Source organism: Vollenhovia emeryi, unplaced genomic scaffold, assembly GCF_000949405.1.
Source record: "Vollenhovia emeryi isolate VEMERY1.0 unplaced genomic scaffold, V.emery_V1.0 DF939228.1, whole genome shotgun sequence".
In the NCBI taxonomy this organism is placed as follows: domain Eukaryota; kingdom Metazoa; phylum Arthropoda; class Insecta; order Hymenoptera; family Formicidae; genus Vollenhovia; species Vollenhovia emeryi.
The window spans coordinates 611,449-628,141 of record NW_011967138.1 but is presented as its reverse complement, the minus strand read 5'-3'; the positions used below and the strand labels follow the sequence as shown (position 1 = coordinate 628,141).

The following is a 16,693-nucleotide window of genomic DNA, read 5'->3' as shown; positions in this document are numbered from 1 at the left end:
ACCAAGCTCTAGCAACGTGGACGCAGGCCTAAACGCCTCCGCGAGGCTCTCCGCGCTCGCCTCGGGTATTTGGTGCTCGGCCAACAATTTTCGCCGCTCGTACGCGCGCGAGCAAGTGGCTGCGTACAATGTCAATTAGCGACTTCCTCGAAAACAAGGTGGAAGAGACGTGCTCGGGCGCGTACCCGCTTGCCCTGGTTCGCCCTTCTCCCCCAGTCCCTTCGCTTTAACGCGGATTAATCTGTTTACGTCTTACCAGAAAGTCGGACTGATCGAGCTTCCCGATGAGATTGGTGAACGAGCTCCTGTCGGCGAACAGCCAGATACCGACAGTCAGTGCCGCTCCTCCGGCGATCTGTAAAACACCGGGCTTTAATGTGTAGGTTTTCCGTTCTGCTTCGCGGACCTCAAGGCTGCCGCGCCGAAGAAGGCAGAGGCCCGACGCGCTCTCGCCTCGCCGGGCGAGGCAGGATTTTTGCGAAAAAAAGTTTCACTCCGCGACCGCCTCTCTCGGCGCCGAGGCAGCCGTCCCCGATCTGCCCGCGATAATTCGACAGCCCTCTTCAAGGCTGCTGGTACTAGACGGTTGAATTCATTCGCGAGAGAAACGTACGCGCGAATTCCGCTCTCGCAGAAAAGTTGCGGGGTCGATTGGCGAAAAGCCACGCGGCGCCCAATCAACTTGCGACTCTTCTGTAAAAGCAGAATTTGCGTGTACGTTTCTCCCTCGAATTAATTCAAGTATCGAGCCCCTGGTTCCCAACTGCACGCTGTGCGTCACGTCCCGTGTCAAGGAGCAACATGGATTTTCTTTCTGCGTTCTACGTCGAAATAGGTCAGTTCTCTCGCGCGTATACCTGTCGCTCGTGCTCGATAGACCGGATTTATTTACCGAGGACTCTCTTTCTAATTCATGAATTACGCGCTACGTGAATCTTGATCGACTGTCACAAGGTGCCTCGATCATAGTAGAATAAACGGCATACAAATTGAGCACTACGCTGTATTTTCACCGACGAGAGACGACTAGTGGTGCTGTCGACACCTTTTTTATCAATCCGTATTATCGAGCACGAGCGCGCTGCATTGCGAAACGGTTTACCATTTAATTCCTGATATCGTAATGTGTCTGAGAAACCAGAAGCCCCAGCGGCCACGAATCGAGGGATTATTTTACAGAGAGAAGATTTCAACTGTACATTTCGCCGAGCAAGTTTGCGCGTATTCCTCCGACGGATTAACCCTTCTTAACTCTTTGATACTGCGCGCATAATAGGCTTACAAAACGAGCGGGAAATGCCTCGATAATCCCAAGGTGAGGACCTCGCGACGATGGAACGGCGCTCACCGGATAATTAACTGATATCGCAACATTGATGAATTACGATCCTTGTGTCTCGCGAACATAGGGATATTCTGATTTAGACGGTTAGGGTCTATCCAAACTTGCATAAACATATGCACAAGGAATCTGATTGGGCCACAACGCACGCATAAGGAAATAGGCCAATCAATTTCTTCACGCATACACTGACAAAAAAAATTCTTTTTTAAGTAATAAATGATTCACTTAAAATTATTTTTTTACTGAAGTTAAATATTTATTCTATTTAAATAAAAATATCAAATTTCAAGGAAATCTATGAATTATATTAAGTACATTAATTTAAATCATTACATTTTCTACATTCAAATAAAGATTTCATGAGATACAGAATACTATTTATTAGATGAAATAATTGTTTTTGTTAAATAGGAAAACCAATTTTGTTCGCTGTGAAAAGTAGATCTTGGTGAACATTTTATAGAATTAAAATAAAATTTTTGTAATTTAAAATTATCTATTCTTTGATATTTAATAACTACTTACATTAAAGCAACGTATGTTTTGATTTGTTTATTATTTTTTAAAAAGTTAATAAGCTATTAGGAGCCACCTAATGAATAATTTTCTTGAGTAGAGTAATATTTTTTTTGATTAAAATATTTTTTTATCAGTGCATGCCTGTGCACCTGTGCAAGTTCGTCTGGATAGACCCTTACCGTGAAAGACTCGTGTACTTACGAAGAAAACGAAGTTGAAGAAGCATAGGAAATACTTGGCGCACTGCGACATGCAACTCATTTTCGGTGATTATTTCTTAACTGCACCTGCAACAAATTAGTTTACTTTATTGCATATGTCTGACAATTACATATGTAAGTAAATAACATATGTGAGTAAGCGTTCTTATAGTCACCAGTGGTAAATTACAAGTATAAAATGTGCTCATTTTGTTTTTCTCACTACAACCGTTTTTATGCATCCAAACTATTGTCACTTGATAAGGACCTGGAATTAGGTCGAAACGTGAAATAAATCATTTTAATCTTGCCAGTCTGGTCGACTACAAGCTCTCTTTCATTTGTAGGTAAATAAATTAACGCAATTAGAAATATAAACGCCATTTAGGACCTGGCACCCCAGACGGGTTAGGGGGTTGTTGTAATGAATGGCTAAGTACCTATAGCACTTAAAATAATTTATCCAAATCGTTCAGCGATTTTATAACACGTGAATTCACTGGCGATAATGATTCCACCTAATGAAAAACCTTGCGTTATATGTCCGGAAAGTATCGGCGCGCAGGACAGGTGGGAAAAAATACTGGATTCACATAGTAATTGGCTACCTCCACCTGTGCCAGGTCCTAAATGGCGTTTATGTTTCTAATTGATTAAAATCTTAGAAAGGACCGAGTTAAAAAATTAAATGAACGCGTTGGTTGATAGACGCCGGATATTTCGGTTCGAGGCGTCTTTCATTTACGGATCCTTGGATCAACTTGGAGCTGATTTTTCCTCGACACGATCGCAGAGAAACTGCGAGTTCCCGAGTTGTTGTAACAAGTGAAACTGAAGAAGACTGTTTGGGAGCAAAGTGTTAAGGATGCCGATAACGCGAACGCAAATTTCATCCTTTGTTTAACTTCAAGTGACTCTCTTTGATTCGTGATCTCTTTCTCGACGAAAACTTGACCTGAAATGAATTCAAGAACGCACGTAGATAAAAGATGGCTCGCCAAGTTGTACGAAACGTGTTAGACGTGCAATTTAATTAAAATTTACAACAGCTGGCAAATATTTATGTCGGTATCACATTTTCGCGGTACGACGGAGAGTAGAAGGAAATGTGCTAAAAAGATGATAAAAGTAGAGAACTCGAGCGCGAACCGTAACGCGCCGCTAAAGCGCGACCAGTAACGAGGTCCACGTGAAAAAAAAAGCGCGTTTAAATCTGTCGATTGTCGTGCTCGAAGTCTGTCTCGATGCGGAGCTGATTTTGCGACGGATAAATACCCGGCGACTGGTTAATTAACGTAGGCGAGCGTGCAAAAGTGTTCGTGTCGTCGCTCGCCGTGGGCGGAAAACAAAGCGAGGTGAATTGTCCAAATTAGAGCCTGGGAGCTTGTTGCCAATCAGTCTCAAGGATGTTATCTTCTTCGTGGACGTTGACGCGCGAATTAAAGCGACTCGGGCAATCTGGAGGCTACGTGTCCTTGGCTGTTCTACGAAACGGTCTCTACTGGCACTCGTAATCCGTTCTTATAATATCAAGTACGGTCGCGATGCGTCGTGAACCAATCGCAGAATCGTATTAGCAACTTAAGACGTTGCTTAAGACGATTTTGAGATAAGAACGGACTATGAAACAGTTGGCGCTTTCCACTCGGCGACACAAGTCGACGCGAGCGGTCAGTCCGTCCCTTTTCGACGTCCAGCGAACAAGGACAAAATGATACCTGTGTCAGCTCGTGTCGGTAAATGGAAAGCACCGAGTAACAAGCGTGACGCTGCTCGCAGGTCGAGACGGTCTCCGGAATTTCGAGACTCGCGGGAATCACGAACAAATATAGATATCACTTATCGCGCCCCTATTTCAGAAAGATCCCCGATGTCGAGAATTAAAACGACAAACAACGACCTGTCTAGAGATATCGCCGTGACATTTCTGTTTTTCTACACGCAGAGAATTTTCTCTTCAAATTTATCCTGAAGAATCATGTAATCGCGAGACGACACGGCACTTCGGACAATTTTATCAGACTTTTTGGAAATCTCACCGTACATTTTACTAGTAAAACACGTACTAAGTGTAATCACCAGTGGAATGTACGGTAAAATTTCAAAAAACTCTGATAATGTCCTCCAAAATGCCACGTTGTCCCACGATTACGTGATTTTCAGGGTAAACTTGAAGAGATTCTCTCCGCGCGCGCGAATCTATGTCGAATGTCGCTTCCATCATTTCGACGCGCAACGTTGCATTACACCGCCGCATTCACAAAGATCCTTTTCCGCGTTTCCAGATTTACAGACCCTCGGGGAGGTTCGGCTTGGTCTCTCTTTCTCTCTCTAGGTGCACCGCCACGATTCCGCAAACGCACTGCGATTATCACCGTCAGTTCTGTCACTGCGTCGTCCCTACTCTAGTTTGCCCTCTGTATCGCTACTATTATCTCCCCCCGCCTCGTCCTTTTCCCTGCATTCATCTTACCACGACACTTCTGTAATATCGCTCGCCCCTTTTCTTATATCACTGCGGGCTCGCTACCGCGACGAGGTCGACGAATAAACAAACGGTACGGGCGAACGTCTTCATCTCGCGCGCGGCAAGTATCAGGGTCATCGGATAGAGCCACTTTATGGCTCTACCTCGGAGTTGGGCTTGTGCGCGAGCCGAGCGGGGATCAGCAACGCGGAACCGCGGGAGAGGCTCGATCAACCGACCCGATATCGAATATCCAGAGCACGGTTCTCGGTTACTATTACGCTCCGAGAGCTCCGTACCGTCCCCCCTGTCCGTCGCGCGCGTCTCGCGTTTCCTCGGTGCAGCAGCGGTATCGACTGCGAGCTGCTGCTGCTGCTGTCACCGCCGCCGCCGCCGCCGCCGCCGCCGCCGCGCCGCAGCAGCCGCCGCTGCTGGTCCAGCGCGGGAGGATCCCGCGTAGTTCCCGCGACCTCGCGATCCTCGGCGTGACGAACGCGACGCACGCTCGAGGCTCGCCGCGGAATCCGTCCAAGGCGGGAAGAAAGGCAGAGACGAAGAAAGAGGATGATGGAGGAAGAGGATGATGGAGGAAGAGGAAGAACGGGAGAAACGTCCGCGAGACGTTGAAGAGCCGGGGACCAGGGGAATCGAGAACGCGCGAATTTAGCTCCGCCGTGCCGCGCGCCGAGGGCGCAGCTCCCGTTCCTGGAAATCGATGACTGCCAGGGACGAACGCGGCGCGGTCCCTCCGGCGCGGTCCTGACGCGGGAGCGAGTCAACGACACGCGGAAAATTGGATCAACCGATAGCGCGAGATGCCGGGGTTCCAGGTCAGTAGGTCGCCGCGGCGCGCTGCGCTGCGCGGGACCGAGCCCGAACCGAGGAGAGGCTGCTCCTCCTCGTCTCTCCATCCCCCCCGGTCTCCTCCAGGCGCGCAAAAACTCGCCTCCGCGAGTCGACGGCACTAAAGCGCGAACCGGGGCTCCCTTTTGCTCACGGCGTTTTTCTCGGGGCCCCCCGCGCGATTCCTACGGCCGATATTCGCAGCAGCTCCGAGGATAGCGTAAATTTCTCCCCGCACGTCGAGATGAATCGGACGATGCGCCGAAATACGCTCACCTACCCCCCCCCCCTGGTCGCCCCGCGTTCACAGGATCGATCTACGCGCGTCCCAGATTTCTCCGCGAGAACAAACGCTACTTTTAACCGACGATCGAGAGTCAAGCGCGGATATTGGCGCACGCCGGAAGCCAACGATCTGCTCAAACTGATGCCGCGAACACAAAACGTTCGGGACGTTGCGGCCCAACCTCGACAGCCTCTTCAGCGACGTCCATGGTGCTCCGTCAGGCTATCGATGAATGCTTGAAGACTGATTGGTCAGAAAGTTACCTGGTGCCGCGTTTGACTGTCGCTGCTCCTTTATCAACTCCACGTTTTTTTTTTCGTTATATCTAGTGTTCTTCGATGAATCGGTCGCAGCTCGTGCTTAATTTGTACGAGGGAATCCACGGCGCGGATTTTTCATCAATCTCTGAATACGGATATGAGTTATGACGTGTGCGAAGTAACGAATTTACTTCAACGCACGGTGCACGAGAGAGAAAGAGATACGTTGTAACGTTTTTTTTTGCCTCCGACGTCTTATTTTCTCATCTCCCCTTTTGGCTTTCCCGTCTGGAGCGCCGCGCTTTCCGCGATATTTAAAGTTTCACGGGAAATATATGTGCAAACACGTCTTTACGCGCGTGCAAGCGGAGGAGGGTCTGATTATTTTCAAGACGTGTATGCAGGACGCGTCGCCTCTTTAAAAACGCAGGACGCCGTTCCTCCGCTAGGACGCTCCTCCTCCCGCGAGAGCGAACTCAGCCAGAATTTTCCTCCGCCTGTCCCGGTGACCTTCGACGATTTCGCGTCCTCTTTTCGTGGGGCAGCCGGAGATACGAGCCAGATACGTGCGAATCGAGGATTTTTCGTGTCGAATCGAACCCTCCATTTCCTCGTTCGAATCCGAATCGAACTGAATCAACGAAATTTCATTCGAATCGAATTAGGTCGAGTCGAATCGCCGAAACACTATTTTGCAATTCACGATATAATTGTTAGAGTGACCTTTAACACGTAGATAGCAAGAGAATAATCTGATATGGAAAGTTATAATATAGATTGTCTATGAGGAGGACATTTTTTTCTTAAAATTTACCCTGAGAGTTGTGTAATTGTGGGACAACATGGCAGTTTTCCGAAATTTTACTACACATTTTACTATAAGTAGAATGTATGGTAGAACTTGAAAAAACTCTCATAAAGGCGAATCGAGTCCGGACGAGAGGAATAGACCTGGGCCGCATTCGGAAACATCAGCCGAGTGTCCCAGTGCATCAGTTTATTTTTGTTGCTCCACTCGTCAAAATGCCACGTTGTCCCACGATTACATGATTTTCAGGGTACACTTTAAGGGAAAATTCTCTCCGTGTAATATTAATTCGTGTGCACAAACGTATTTAAATATTTAATAGAGAACCAATAAAATATACTTCATTTAATGCCACGGTAACTAAAACAATTAGGCGAGAAATCATAGATAAATGATTAAAATACTACGCGTAGTATCCTGTTATACACATATTAATTAAATGAAATCAAACAATAGAGCAGTTTATTTCATTATCAGTACTCTTTAGATTGGATTCGAACGTAAGAAATCGCATTCTATTGCTACAATTAGCCGCTCAGTGAGTCGTAGTACTGAATGCGTCCGTTGAATGTACCAATTAACACGACCGTACCGTTCTGCTTACGAACGGGAAACACGATTTTAAGCTCGACAATACACGCGATTCGCACCCGTGCCATCCAGATTCCAAGTCTTTTCCGAACGGCCCGGTTACGAGTCGTCGAAATTCAAATGGCTCGCACACATCTCGTGCGAACGGAACCAATCCGGAACAGCCCGGTGTGTACACATATAATCGCCGCTACGCACGGCAGACGCACGCGACGTATCGCGAATACCGCGCGTGTTTAACAATCCCGCTCAGGCGAGCTGAACGTCGCGCGCGCGCGCGCACGCGGAGATCTCAAGGCGAGCCTATCTATCCTGGGCTATGTGCATGCTAATGCGGCCATCGGTAATGGCGTTGCGGATGCACTACAGTCGCAATTATTATTCGCGTGCACGGGCACGTCCCGACCGGCGCACGGAAAAGCTGAGCGTTTTCATTACGCGCGTTATCCCTGGCAAAAACGACCTTGTCTCTCTCTCTCTCTCTCTGTTTTTCCCTCCGGGCCGAGTAATCGCGGCTCACGCGTGCGGTTCGCTCATAGTGTAACTGGCAGGTCCACGCTCTGCCGGCCCCTTTGATCTTTGCCGGGACCCCTTTGGTCCCGATCACGTGATATTCCGCCATACACCCGGGCAGGATCCAGCGACGATGTGTGTATGGACCCAGGACCCAGGAATATCTGGACGGAGCATGAGGTATCTCTTTTGGACGAGGGAGTGAAGCCTGAGAAGTGAGGGGAAGATTCACTGCGACCACCTTGGTCGTTCATGTAGGACCCTGTGTCCTTCGAGCTAAGGCTGTATCACGAAATATAGGCCGGTATTCATAGTTCGTTCTTATATTTAAGATCATCTTAAGTATACTCTTAATGCGTTTTCAACCGATCGCAGAGTCGTACTAGCGTAAGACAACACTTGAGATGATTTTGAAATAAGAATCGACTATGAATACCGGCCACAGTCATCGCCACCATCTTGGTTGTTCATGTATACCCCTTGCCTCTCAGGCTTCATCCCCGCGCAAGTACGCTCCGTCCAGATATTCCTAGGTCCATGATGTATACGTACTCGTCAAAGCCACACTGTCGCACATACAACTTTGCCCCCATTGGTCTGCCCAGAACAATGTCGGATACGCAGAAGGGATCGACGCAAGCCGAAACAAATGACGGAGTGGACCTGCTGGTTACACCGTGGTTCGCTTTTCGGCGCGAGAGGAATCGTCCTGGGACGCGAGAAGAAAGTGAATCTCGCGCGGGTGAAAGTCCCGCAGAAGTAAATCGTCCGCGATATGAGCGACGGGGTCGATTTTCGTCGTCGATCTCGCGACGGCTGGGTTCTCAAAGTCGACGTCTCCCGGCGAGAAGCCTCGACGCCGGAAGGGAACGTCACGTTGACCCTTTACGGTCGGCGAATCGAGTCCGGATGAGCGGAATAGACCAGGGGCTCGATTCTTCAATTCATTCGAATTTGAAGAGAAACGTATGCGAAAATCCTGCTCTCACAGAAAAGTCGAAAATCGATTGGTTAAAAACCACGCGAATAGCCCGATCAACTTGCCACTTTTCTTTAAGAGCAGAAAAGTTTCTCCTTCGAATGAATTCAAGAATCGAGCCCCTGGGCTGCGTTCGGAAACATCAGCCGAGTGCCCCGGTGTACCAGTTTATCTTTGTTGCTCACTCGAATGTTAAACAAGGATAAAATGATACACTGGGGCACTCGGCTGATGTTTCCGAGTGTAGCTCTAGATACAAATATCGCAGCCCGACGATCGGTTTTCGTTTCGGAGAGACAAGTGAACTCTATACTTTACTGGAACACCTGCTCAAGGGTGCGTTCGGGTGCTCGCTATCAACGCTACTTAGCGCTGGAAGCGTCGTTCTATCTTTCTTCGACGCATCATGAGCAACGGAGATAGAATGACGCTTTCAGCGCTAAGTAGCGCTGATAGTGAGCTCCTGAACGAACCCCAAGTGGAAGAAGATGAACAGAGACGGACAAGTGGGTACCACTGCTCTCTTCCTGTAATTCTGATCAGTAATTCTGATTGGTCAGCGATTTTCTCACTTGCACACGGAGAGAATTCTCTCTCAAAATTTACCCTGAAAGTCACGTTAACCGTGAGACAACGCGGCATTTGCTGGTAAATACAATAAAGTCCTTCAAAATGCCACGTTGTCCCGCGCGATTGCACGATTTTCAGGATAAACCTTAAGAGAAAATTCTCCCCGTGTATAAGGTGAGATGGAAAATCGTTGACCCAATTACTAGAAAGAGATGCAGACGGCACTCACTCATTCGTCTCACTCTGCCCATCTTCTTGACACAATCGCAGGTATTCTAGGTGTAGGATAAAATTCACTAGGAGGGACACGTTCCTAGGGCACGTCCTTCATCCCGAGTTTCCTTTTTCTCGCCTTTCCCGTGGTCGTTAACGCGGCGCCGCCCGGTTTTTCCGGTGTAGTCTCTCTGATCAGAGTCTGGCCAACGGACGGCAACGTTTGATTGGTCCTTTCTATTTCCGGCAACTCCCGAAAGAAAGAGACAGCGAAACAGAGAGAGAGAAAGAGAGAGAGAGAGAAAGAGAGAGAGAAGGAAGATGAAAGAAAGAGGTAGAAATAGCGAATGTATAGCCTTCTCGCTCGCAGAATTTGGCCAGACTAATTATAGGAACTCTACCCCCGTGAGAAAAAAAACGGTTTCTCGCCGATCGCCTTCTGGCCTTCCTTGAAACAGGTCGCCTCGGTCTTCGGGCGAGCAACGGTACGTGTCGTGTGTATACGCGCGCGTTCATTCATGTGTTCCCGAGGCACGAAAAGCCTCCTAACGAGGCTGCCGAACGCGCACTTTCACCCACGACGCGCGCAACTAACCGCCGCGCGGCCTTTGGGATCGATAAAAATCACGCGATCGCCTCGATCATATAATGCGCAATTTACGCAAGCGCCGAGGTAACCGAATGCGGATTAAATGAGACGCGCGCGGCGCGGCGCGTGTGCGCCTAAATTAGCGCCACGCGATTTAACGGCGCGCGAAGCAACGACGAGAAAGTGGAAAATTAGTCACGTGCCGCGCGGTCGGGGGAGACGGGGATTCACGCGGAATCGTCTAATTCATTATATCCCGCTTTCATATATCCCACCGCGAGATAAAAATCTTTGCAGAGGGGGGGGGGAGAGCGAAGGACGTAGGAATATCTTTGACGGGAAACAGATCGTAATAATACCTGTATCTTATCGAGATGTTAATTGCGGCGAATAATTACAGCCGCTAGATCCGCGTCTTATCAATCCTTGGAACGCGCTCCGGAATGAAAACCGATCGACGTATCGATCGCGCGGCGGCAATGCCGGGGCGAAAAGAGGATGCTCGCGTGCACGGAAAGAGAAATGTAGCTGCCGTAGCTAAAAACTGCATGCGGCAACTACATTTCAATTGTAAAATATGGCCACCTAATATTTAGTTGTGATGGCTAAATATTTTTAACAAACCACGATTAGCTACACGGAGAGAATTTTCTCCTAAAATTCACCCTGAAAATGAAAGAACTTACAAGAGATTTTTGAAATTCTTTGAAAGCGGCAAACCGTTTGCTGCGGTTTAGAAACTTATGGTTACGGCAGCAAGATATTTCGAGCAAATCGTAATTAGCTTATGGTATTATGGTAGCGAAAAATTTTCTATCGCTGCGCTGTACAGTGCGATTCGCGCTCGTCGAATTTCAATTCATCGATCGCGAAGGGTCGAGAGAGGCGACGGTTCCCTTCGACGAGTTTGCGAAAGGGACCGAGGCAGCCGAGAGATTCTCACGGACATTACGATATTCGCGAGGGCGTGTACAGGTGGGGCGAAGGAGTTAACGTTGCAGCGCCGCGCCGCGCTCTCACGACACAATGACGGCGAGTCCTCGTGGCGTGTAATCAACGCGCGGTATCGCGCCGCGCGCTCGCGTGCGCCGTCGCGTAACGCATCTTCGTAAATCGAGTATGCAAACCCTTTGTTCCCAGGCTTCCCGGAGTCGCTCGGCGCGGCTATGTCCAATTACCGATACATCAGAAGCGGAAAATCGCACGCCAATTCTTTCCCCGCGCTCGAGAGATCAGTCGGTTTTTACGCGCTCCGAGTTTTACTTTTCCGACGGGAAAGGACGTGGAAAAAATGTCCCGAGGAGCTTCTCTCGGGCTCTCATGAATCAATGAACAATCGCGCGCGACTTCTCGCCCCTGACATCGTAATCTGGCCGCGGTGAAGTATTTAAGGAACCTTCAATTGACACGGCGATCGACGGTTTCCGCGGTGCTCCGTTGTAAATAAAACACGTGTCTCGAAGGATAGACCATGTTTAATGCGATGCTAAATGGAGATACGGACTTTACTCACGGCCGTTGAAAACATTTATGACGTATTCACCTTGTTACATCATACATGCATCGGAAAAGTGTGTAACGTTCAAGTCTACGGCGTCGTAAGAATAAACGATATGCGTGATGTGGGAAGGCAATTGGATGACTTTTTGTAGACATCGTCACTACTCTCTAAAAGTCAACCGCGGTGCATTGTCACTGAAAACGTAAGTGTAGCGCTGAACAATTCTGTTTTCACACGGAAAGACCGGCTAACGCAAAAATAACTACAATTAAAATGTTGCCGAATAAATAGTAGGGGCATCTACATTGTTTTCTGTTGCAACGTTCACTAAGTTTGCTGCACAAAACGCACATAGTTGTCTCCACTAAGCTGATAAAAAAATATCTTAATCCCAAAAAATGTTACTTGACTCAAGAAAATTATTCATCAGGTGGCTCCTAATAGCTTATTAACTTAAATTTAAAAAATAATAAACGAATCAAAACGTGCACTGCTTTAATTTAAGTATTTGTTAAATATCGAAGAACAGATAATTTTTAATTTAAAGAATTTTATTTTAATTCTATAAAATGTTCACCAAGATCTAATTTTCACAGCGAACAAAATTGCTTTTCTTATTTAACAAAAACAATTATTTCACCTAATAAACAGCATTCTGTATCTCATGAAATCTTTATTTGAATGTAGAAAATGTAATGATTTAAATTAATTTACTTAATATGATACATAGATTTACTTGAAATTTGATATGTTTATTTAAATAGAATATTTATTTCAGCAGAAAAAAATTTTAAGTAAATCTATTTAGTTAGTTTAAAATAATTTTCTTGTCAGTGTACTTATCATACCAATGTGGATATGACAACCGCAGACACAGCTGTCCTATATATTACTATTTATTGGGGTTGTGCCAACCCTAATTAGACATGTGGTAACCATATCGGTCTCCCCGGGCAACGATAATCCATCGATTAACTTTTAGAGAGTACGACTTCTTTCTCGCTCGATAAGGGACCAGCCTGAAAACACCCGTTTTGTCGCCAGCCACTTTTAAAGGAGTGAAATTCCAAATTGAACTGAAAATATAAAGAATCGTTCCCCGACGCGCGGTACAGTTGTGGTCCCCGACAGTCGTTCCTATTTTTTCTGTCCTTAAGAAAGAAAGCTCCAATTCCAGAAATAAAAACTTTTCGAGATGACCGGCTTTAGTATTTGGTTGACCGCATTAAGCATTAAGTAATTTTGTAACTTTCGGACGAAAACTTCATCATTTCTACTTCACTTCATGCAGCGTTCGAGGTGTTTTTCTTTAGTTTCGCAATTAATTTGATATTCAAGAAATATTTTGTTAAGGATTTTAAAAAGTGGAAATCTAATTTTAAACGTCAGTGTTTTGCCAGTACCATACCTGGCATTTTTAATAGTACAGAAAATTTATTGCGAAAAATATTACCTCAGCCAGGGTTTGAACCTGGACCTTCCTACACTCTAGGCGGGCGTCTCACCAATTCGACCACTGAGGCATTAAAAATGCCAGGTGTGGTCAAGAAAACACTGACGTTGTTAATTACCGCTGGCGACATTGAAGAATATTCTGATCAGTTTATAATTTTTAGGCTAAAATTTCGTTAAAAGTGGAAATAAGACTTCTTTACCTCAAAGACCACATGGACGTGACTCAATTTTCAACCTTTTCGGAGTCGAGGCATTTTTTTTAACACGGCAGTATTGTGCGCAACGCACCGCGGGTACTACGCAATAAAAATTTCGAAAACGCACAAGCCAGTCGGCGCTTTTCCCGCTCGTAAAACACACCTGTTGTAGAATCGAAAATTCTCCGTGACGCATTTGAATTTTAGAATTCCACTCTACATTGTTTCCGTGTCGCGTGTTCCGAGCGGGCAGATAAGTATCGGTCAACGTGGTGGAAAATATCTCCGTTTGTCGTTATCCACGGGCGTATCGTGTTTACTTTCATATGTTCGCAATCGTATCTTTTCGTTATGATCGCTCGTGTTTCGTGTAATTGTCGATCCGGACGCGCGAGGTGGTCGGCGGGGTGGGGAAAGGGCCTCGTGGAACGAACGGGCGGGACAGTCGGGCGAGCTTCGACTGCCCGATATAATAGCTTCCTGATTATTCCACGAGGCGCTCGGTTGATTTCCGTCCCGCGCGAGCGAATTGCTGCCGCACGGGCTGATTAAACCGGCCGATCGCAGGGACATTCTCGCGCCCGTAAAAGGCTGGCGTTCCGTTCGGAAAATTGACCGCCCGTGATATATTCAGCCTTGTGTCCACGATCCAAGAAGCTGCGTCCAAGTTCCAGTTCCGAGAAATGTGTAGCGCAGTCAACTTGCAGCCTTACCGTAAACGATTGATTGGCTACACATTTCTCGGAACTAGAACTTGAACCAAGCATTCTAGCATCGTGGACACAGGCCATTGGCATAAGAATGGAGACGAGTCGATGGGCAATTTTCGTAATGCCATTGTGACCCCCAGAGAAACAATAAACGTTCCACTTGGAGCCCGCGACGCTCGTGGGCATCGTTCGTTCAACATTTGCTAAACGGCGGGGATAAAATGAACCTAAGGCCGCGATATTTGTAGTTGTTATAGTTTAAGACCACCTTAAGTGTAGTCTTAAGTACAGTCTATGGCTGGTATTCATAGAGTCAGAGACATTGTGTTTAAAACCTAAGGTCTTAAGTTAATCTGTATGGAGCGTTTTATTGGCTACGAGGTATCTAAAAATGATCTTAAGACGATCTTAAATATAAGATCTGACTACGAATACCGCCATAAGGCCTGCTTATTCGTTCTCCAGCTAATTGTTAGCCAAAGATCAGTCGATTCTCTGTCTCTTCTTAGATAACAATGTAGAAATAGACGAAGGGTCGATTAACTTTTGCACCGAAACAAAAATTTTCGCTACCATAGCTAAATTTCTAAACCACAGCAAACGGTTTGCTGTCGCACCTAATACAATAGGTATAGTTTCTCTTCGTGTGGTTAACCAGAAAATAAAAGGCCGGGCCTACGTGTTGTAAACCTATCACAGAGCCGTCTTAGTACCTTAAGACATTGGCTTAAGACGATCTTGAAATAAAAACAGACTATATGAATATCGGGTAAGAGAGTCGCGAGTCGAATCCGGGAATCGCACGAAGTGCTCGAGGTATACAATGCGATAACGATGCGTTTGGAGAGAATTGGCGAGATAAAATAATGTCGCACCGGCGCGGCGATCCGATTGAAAATCGTCCCCCTCCGTTCGTTCCGCGCTGCCCCCCCCCCCCCCGTCTTTCTCACGGGGCAACGCGTATATACTTTATCCGGCATAAGAATCCCCGGCCGTAATTTCGTCGCGCGCTCGCCGAGGATAATTATCGTCCGCTAGAGATTGTCATGCTTTCTCTCTCGTCGTCGCGGGCGTGCACATTCCCCGCGATTTTATTTCTCGTTCCTCCGTGACGCAGCGCCGCGGGACGTCGCGCGTGGTGCACGAAGGCCCCATCGGAGATCAGATAATGAGAATGCAGCGCCCGAGAGAGCAGATGCATCCCGCGTGCAAGCAGGTGCAACGGGAGTGTCGTCGAGAAAAAAAAGAGAATGAATGAGAGAGGGAGAGAGAATGTATTAAAAAGGCGCAGGGCAGACTCGGCGGTCGGAATGCGGTTTTTTACACGGCTGCGAGATGGGAAAGAGGAGACGGTTTAAAAGAACGGGAAGGCACGACCGAAGACAGTCGTAATCCTCTTCCCTTCCGTCCCGTCCTCCCGCGCGGAATCGCGTCGAGAATGATGAGGTAAATCGTAAAGTCGAAACGTGCGAAACCGTCCTTCGAGTCGGCTCTTTTTTTTTCCCCCTCCCGAGACCTTCACGAATTCCCCGCTGGAACAGATCGCGTTCGAGGCGCGTCTGTTCCTCGCGGAAGAAAGATAATGATATTCAAGCACGTAACTCGCGACTCCACAAGTCGTATGTACATTATTACGTAACGTCGAACGGCACTTTCTTCGATCGAATGCCGGCGCGACGCGAGAGAGGAAAATTTTGAAAACTTGAACGACAGGTAATGGAGGAAGAAATTAAAGTAATTAATATACCCAGTTTCGCCGACGTAGATGCAGCTTCCACTTCGATCTAACCTGCACCTCATCTTTTTCTAGTTGTAAGAACTGGAATACGGTAGAAAGTAAGATAAGTCGAGATTGAAGACTAATCTGCATCCACACAGAAATGTGGAGAAGCATCGATTGCCTTTGGAGGAGCGTTGTTTCGCAGGTTGAGAAACGGCGCGAGGGTTGTGTTTACACTCGCTTGGGGAAAGACACGGATGATCGAAACCCCCAAAGTACCCTGGGATTTCAACGGCGGTTCTTACCCGCGCGCGTATCGATTCCAGGCGCTTCTTCGAAGCCGACTGCGCGCACGCGAGTCTCGCTCGGCGAGCCGATTGCCGCGGAAGATCCTTCGCTCACCTAATCAATGCTTCCGAATTAGCGCTCGATTTCGCGTAGTCGATTATTTTTCACCCGGGGAATAAGTGAGCGAACGTGCTCCGCCACCTGTCCCATTAATCTCTCATTCGAGTCTATCGGGGTTGACGCTTGTCGATGTACACTTTGCGAGATCCAAACTGCCGGCGCGACGCTTCCTCGCTCGACCTCCCCCGCCTAATCAATCATTCCCGCCTTCCTCCCGCGGCTTGCCGCGGATTCGCCGCGCGAGCGAAGGAGACCTCGAGGGATCAAGATAATTAAAAGCAGAAGGCGGCGGGCTGTTAAACATATCTTTTGTCGCGCGTCGCGTCGCGCCGCGTGCTCGACGAGCGGCGAGTGCAAGCAAAAATATCGCAAAAGTCTCGTCGCGCCGGCTACGCGCAGGGTAATATGTATAATTGACCATTTAGACCCGTACGGGAGTGCGAGAGAGAGAGAGAGAGAGAGAGAGAGAGAGAGAGAGAGAGAGAGAGAGAGAGAGAGAGAGAGAGAGAGAGAGAGAGC

At 47.5% G+C, this 16,693-nt stretch overlaps 1 protein-coding gene across 6 annotated transcripts in view; it reads right to left on the bottom strand.

The window, feature by feature from the left end:
• The window catches only part of LOC105560553 (tetraspanin-1), a 47,551-nt gene that overhangs the window by 25,823 nt on the left and 5,035 nt on the right, over nt 1-16,693 (bottom strand). For 4 of the 6 annotated variants that reach the window (XM_012009761.1, XM_012009758.1, XM_012009762.1 and 1 more), the window contains exons 1-3: nt 4,538-4,824; nt 2,066-2,151; nt 257-355 (exon numbers count right to left, since the gene is read on the bottom strand). In XM_012009761.1, the coding sequence (XP_011865151.1) occupies nt 257-355; nt 2,066-2,125 (159 nt within the window). In that variant the 5' untranslated portion in view covers nt 2,126-2,151; nt 4,538-4,824. Of the gene's footprint in view, nt 1-256; nt 356-2,065; nt 2,152-4,359; nt 4,457-4,537; nt 4,825-16,693 lie in introns of those variants that run through there. The other 2 variants (XM_012009760.1, XM_012009759.1) reach the window with 2 other exon arrangements.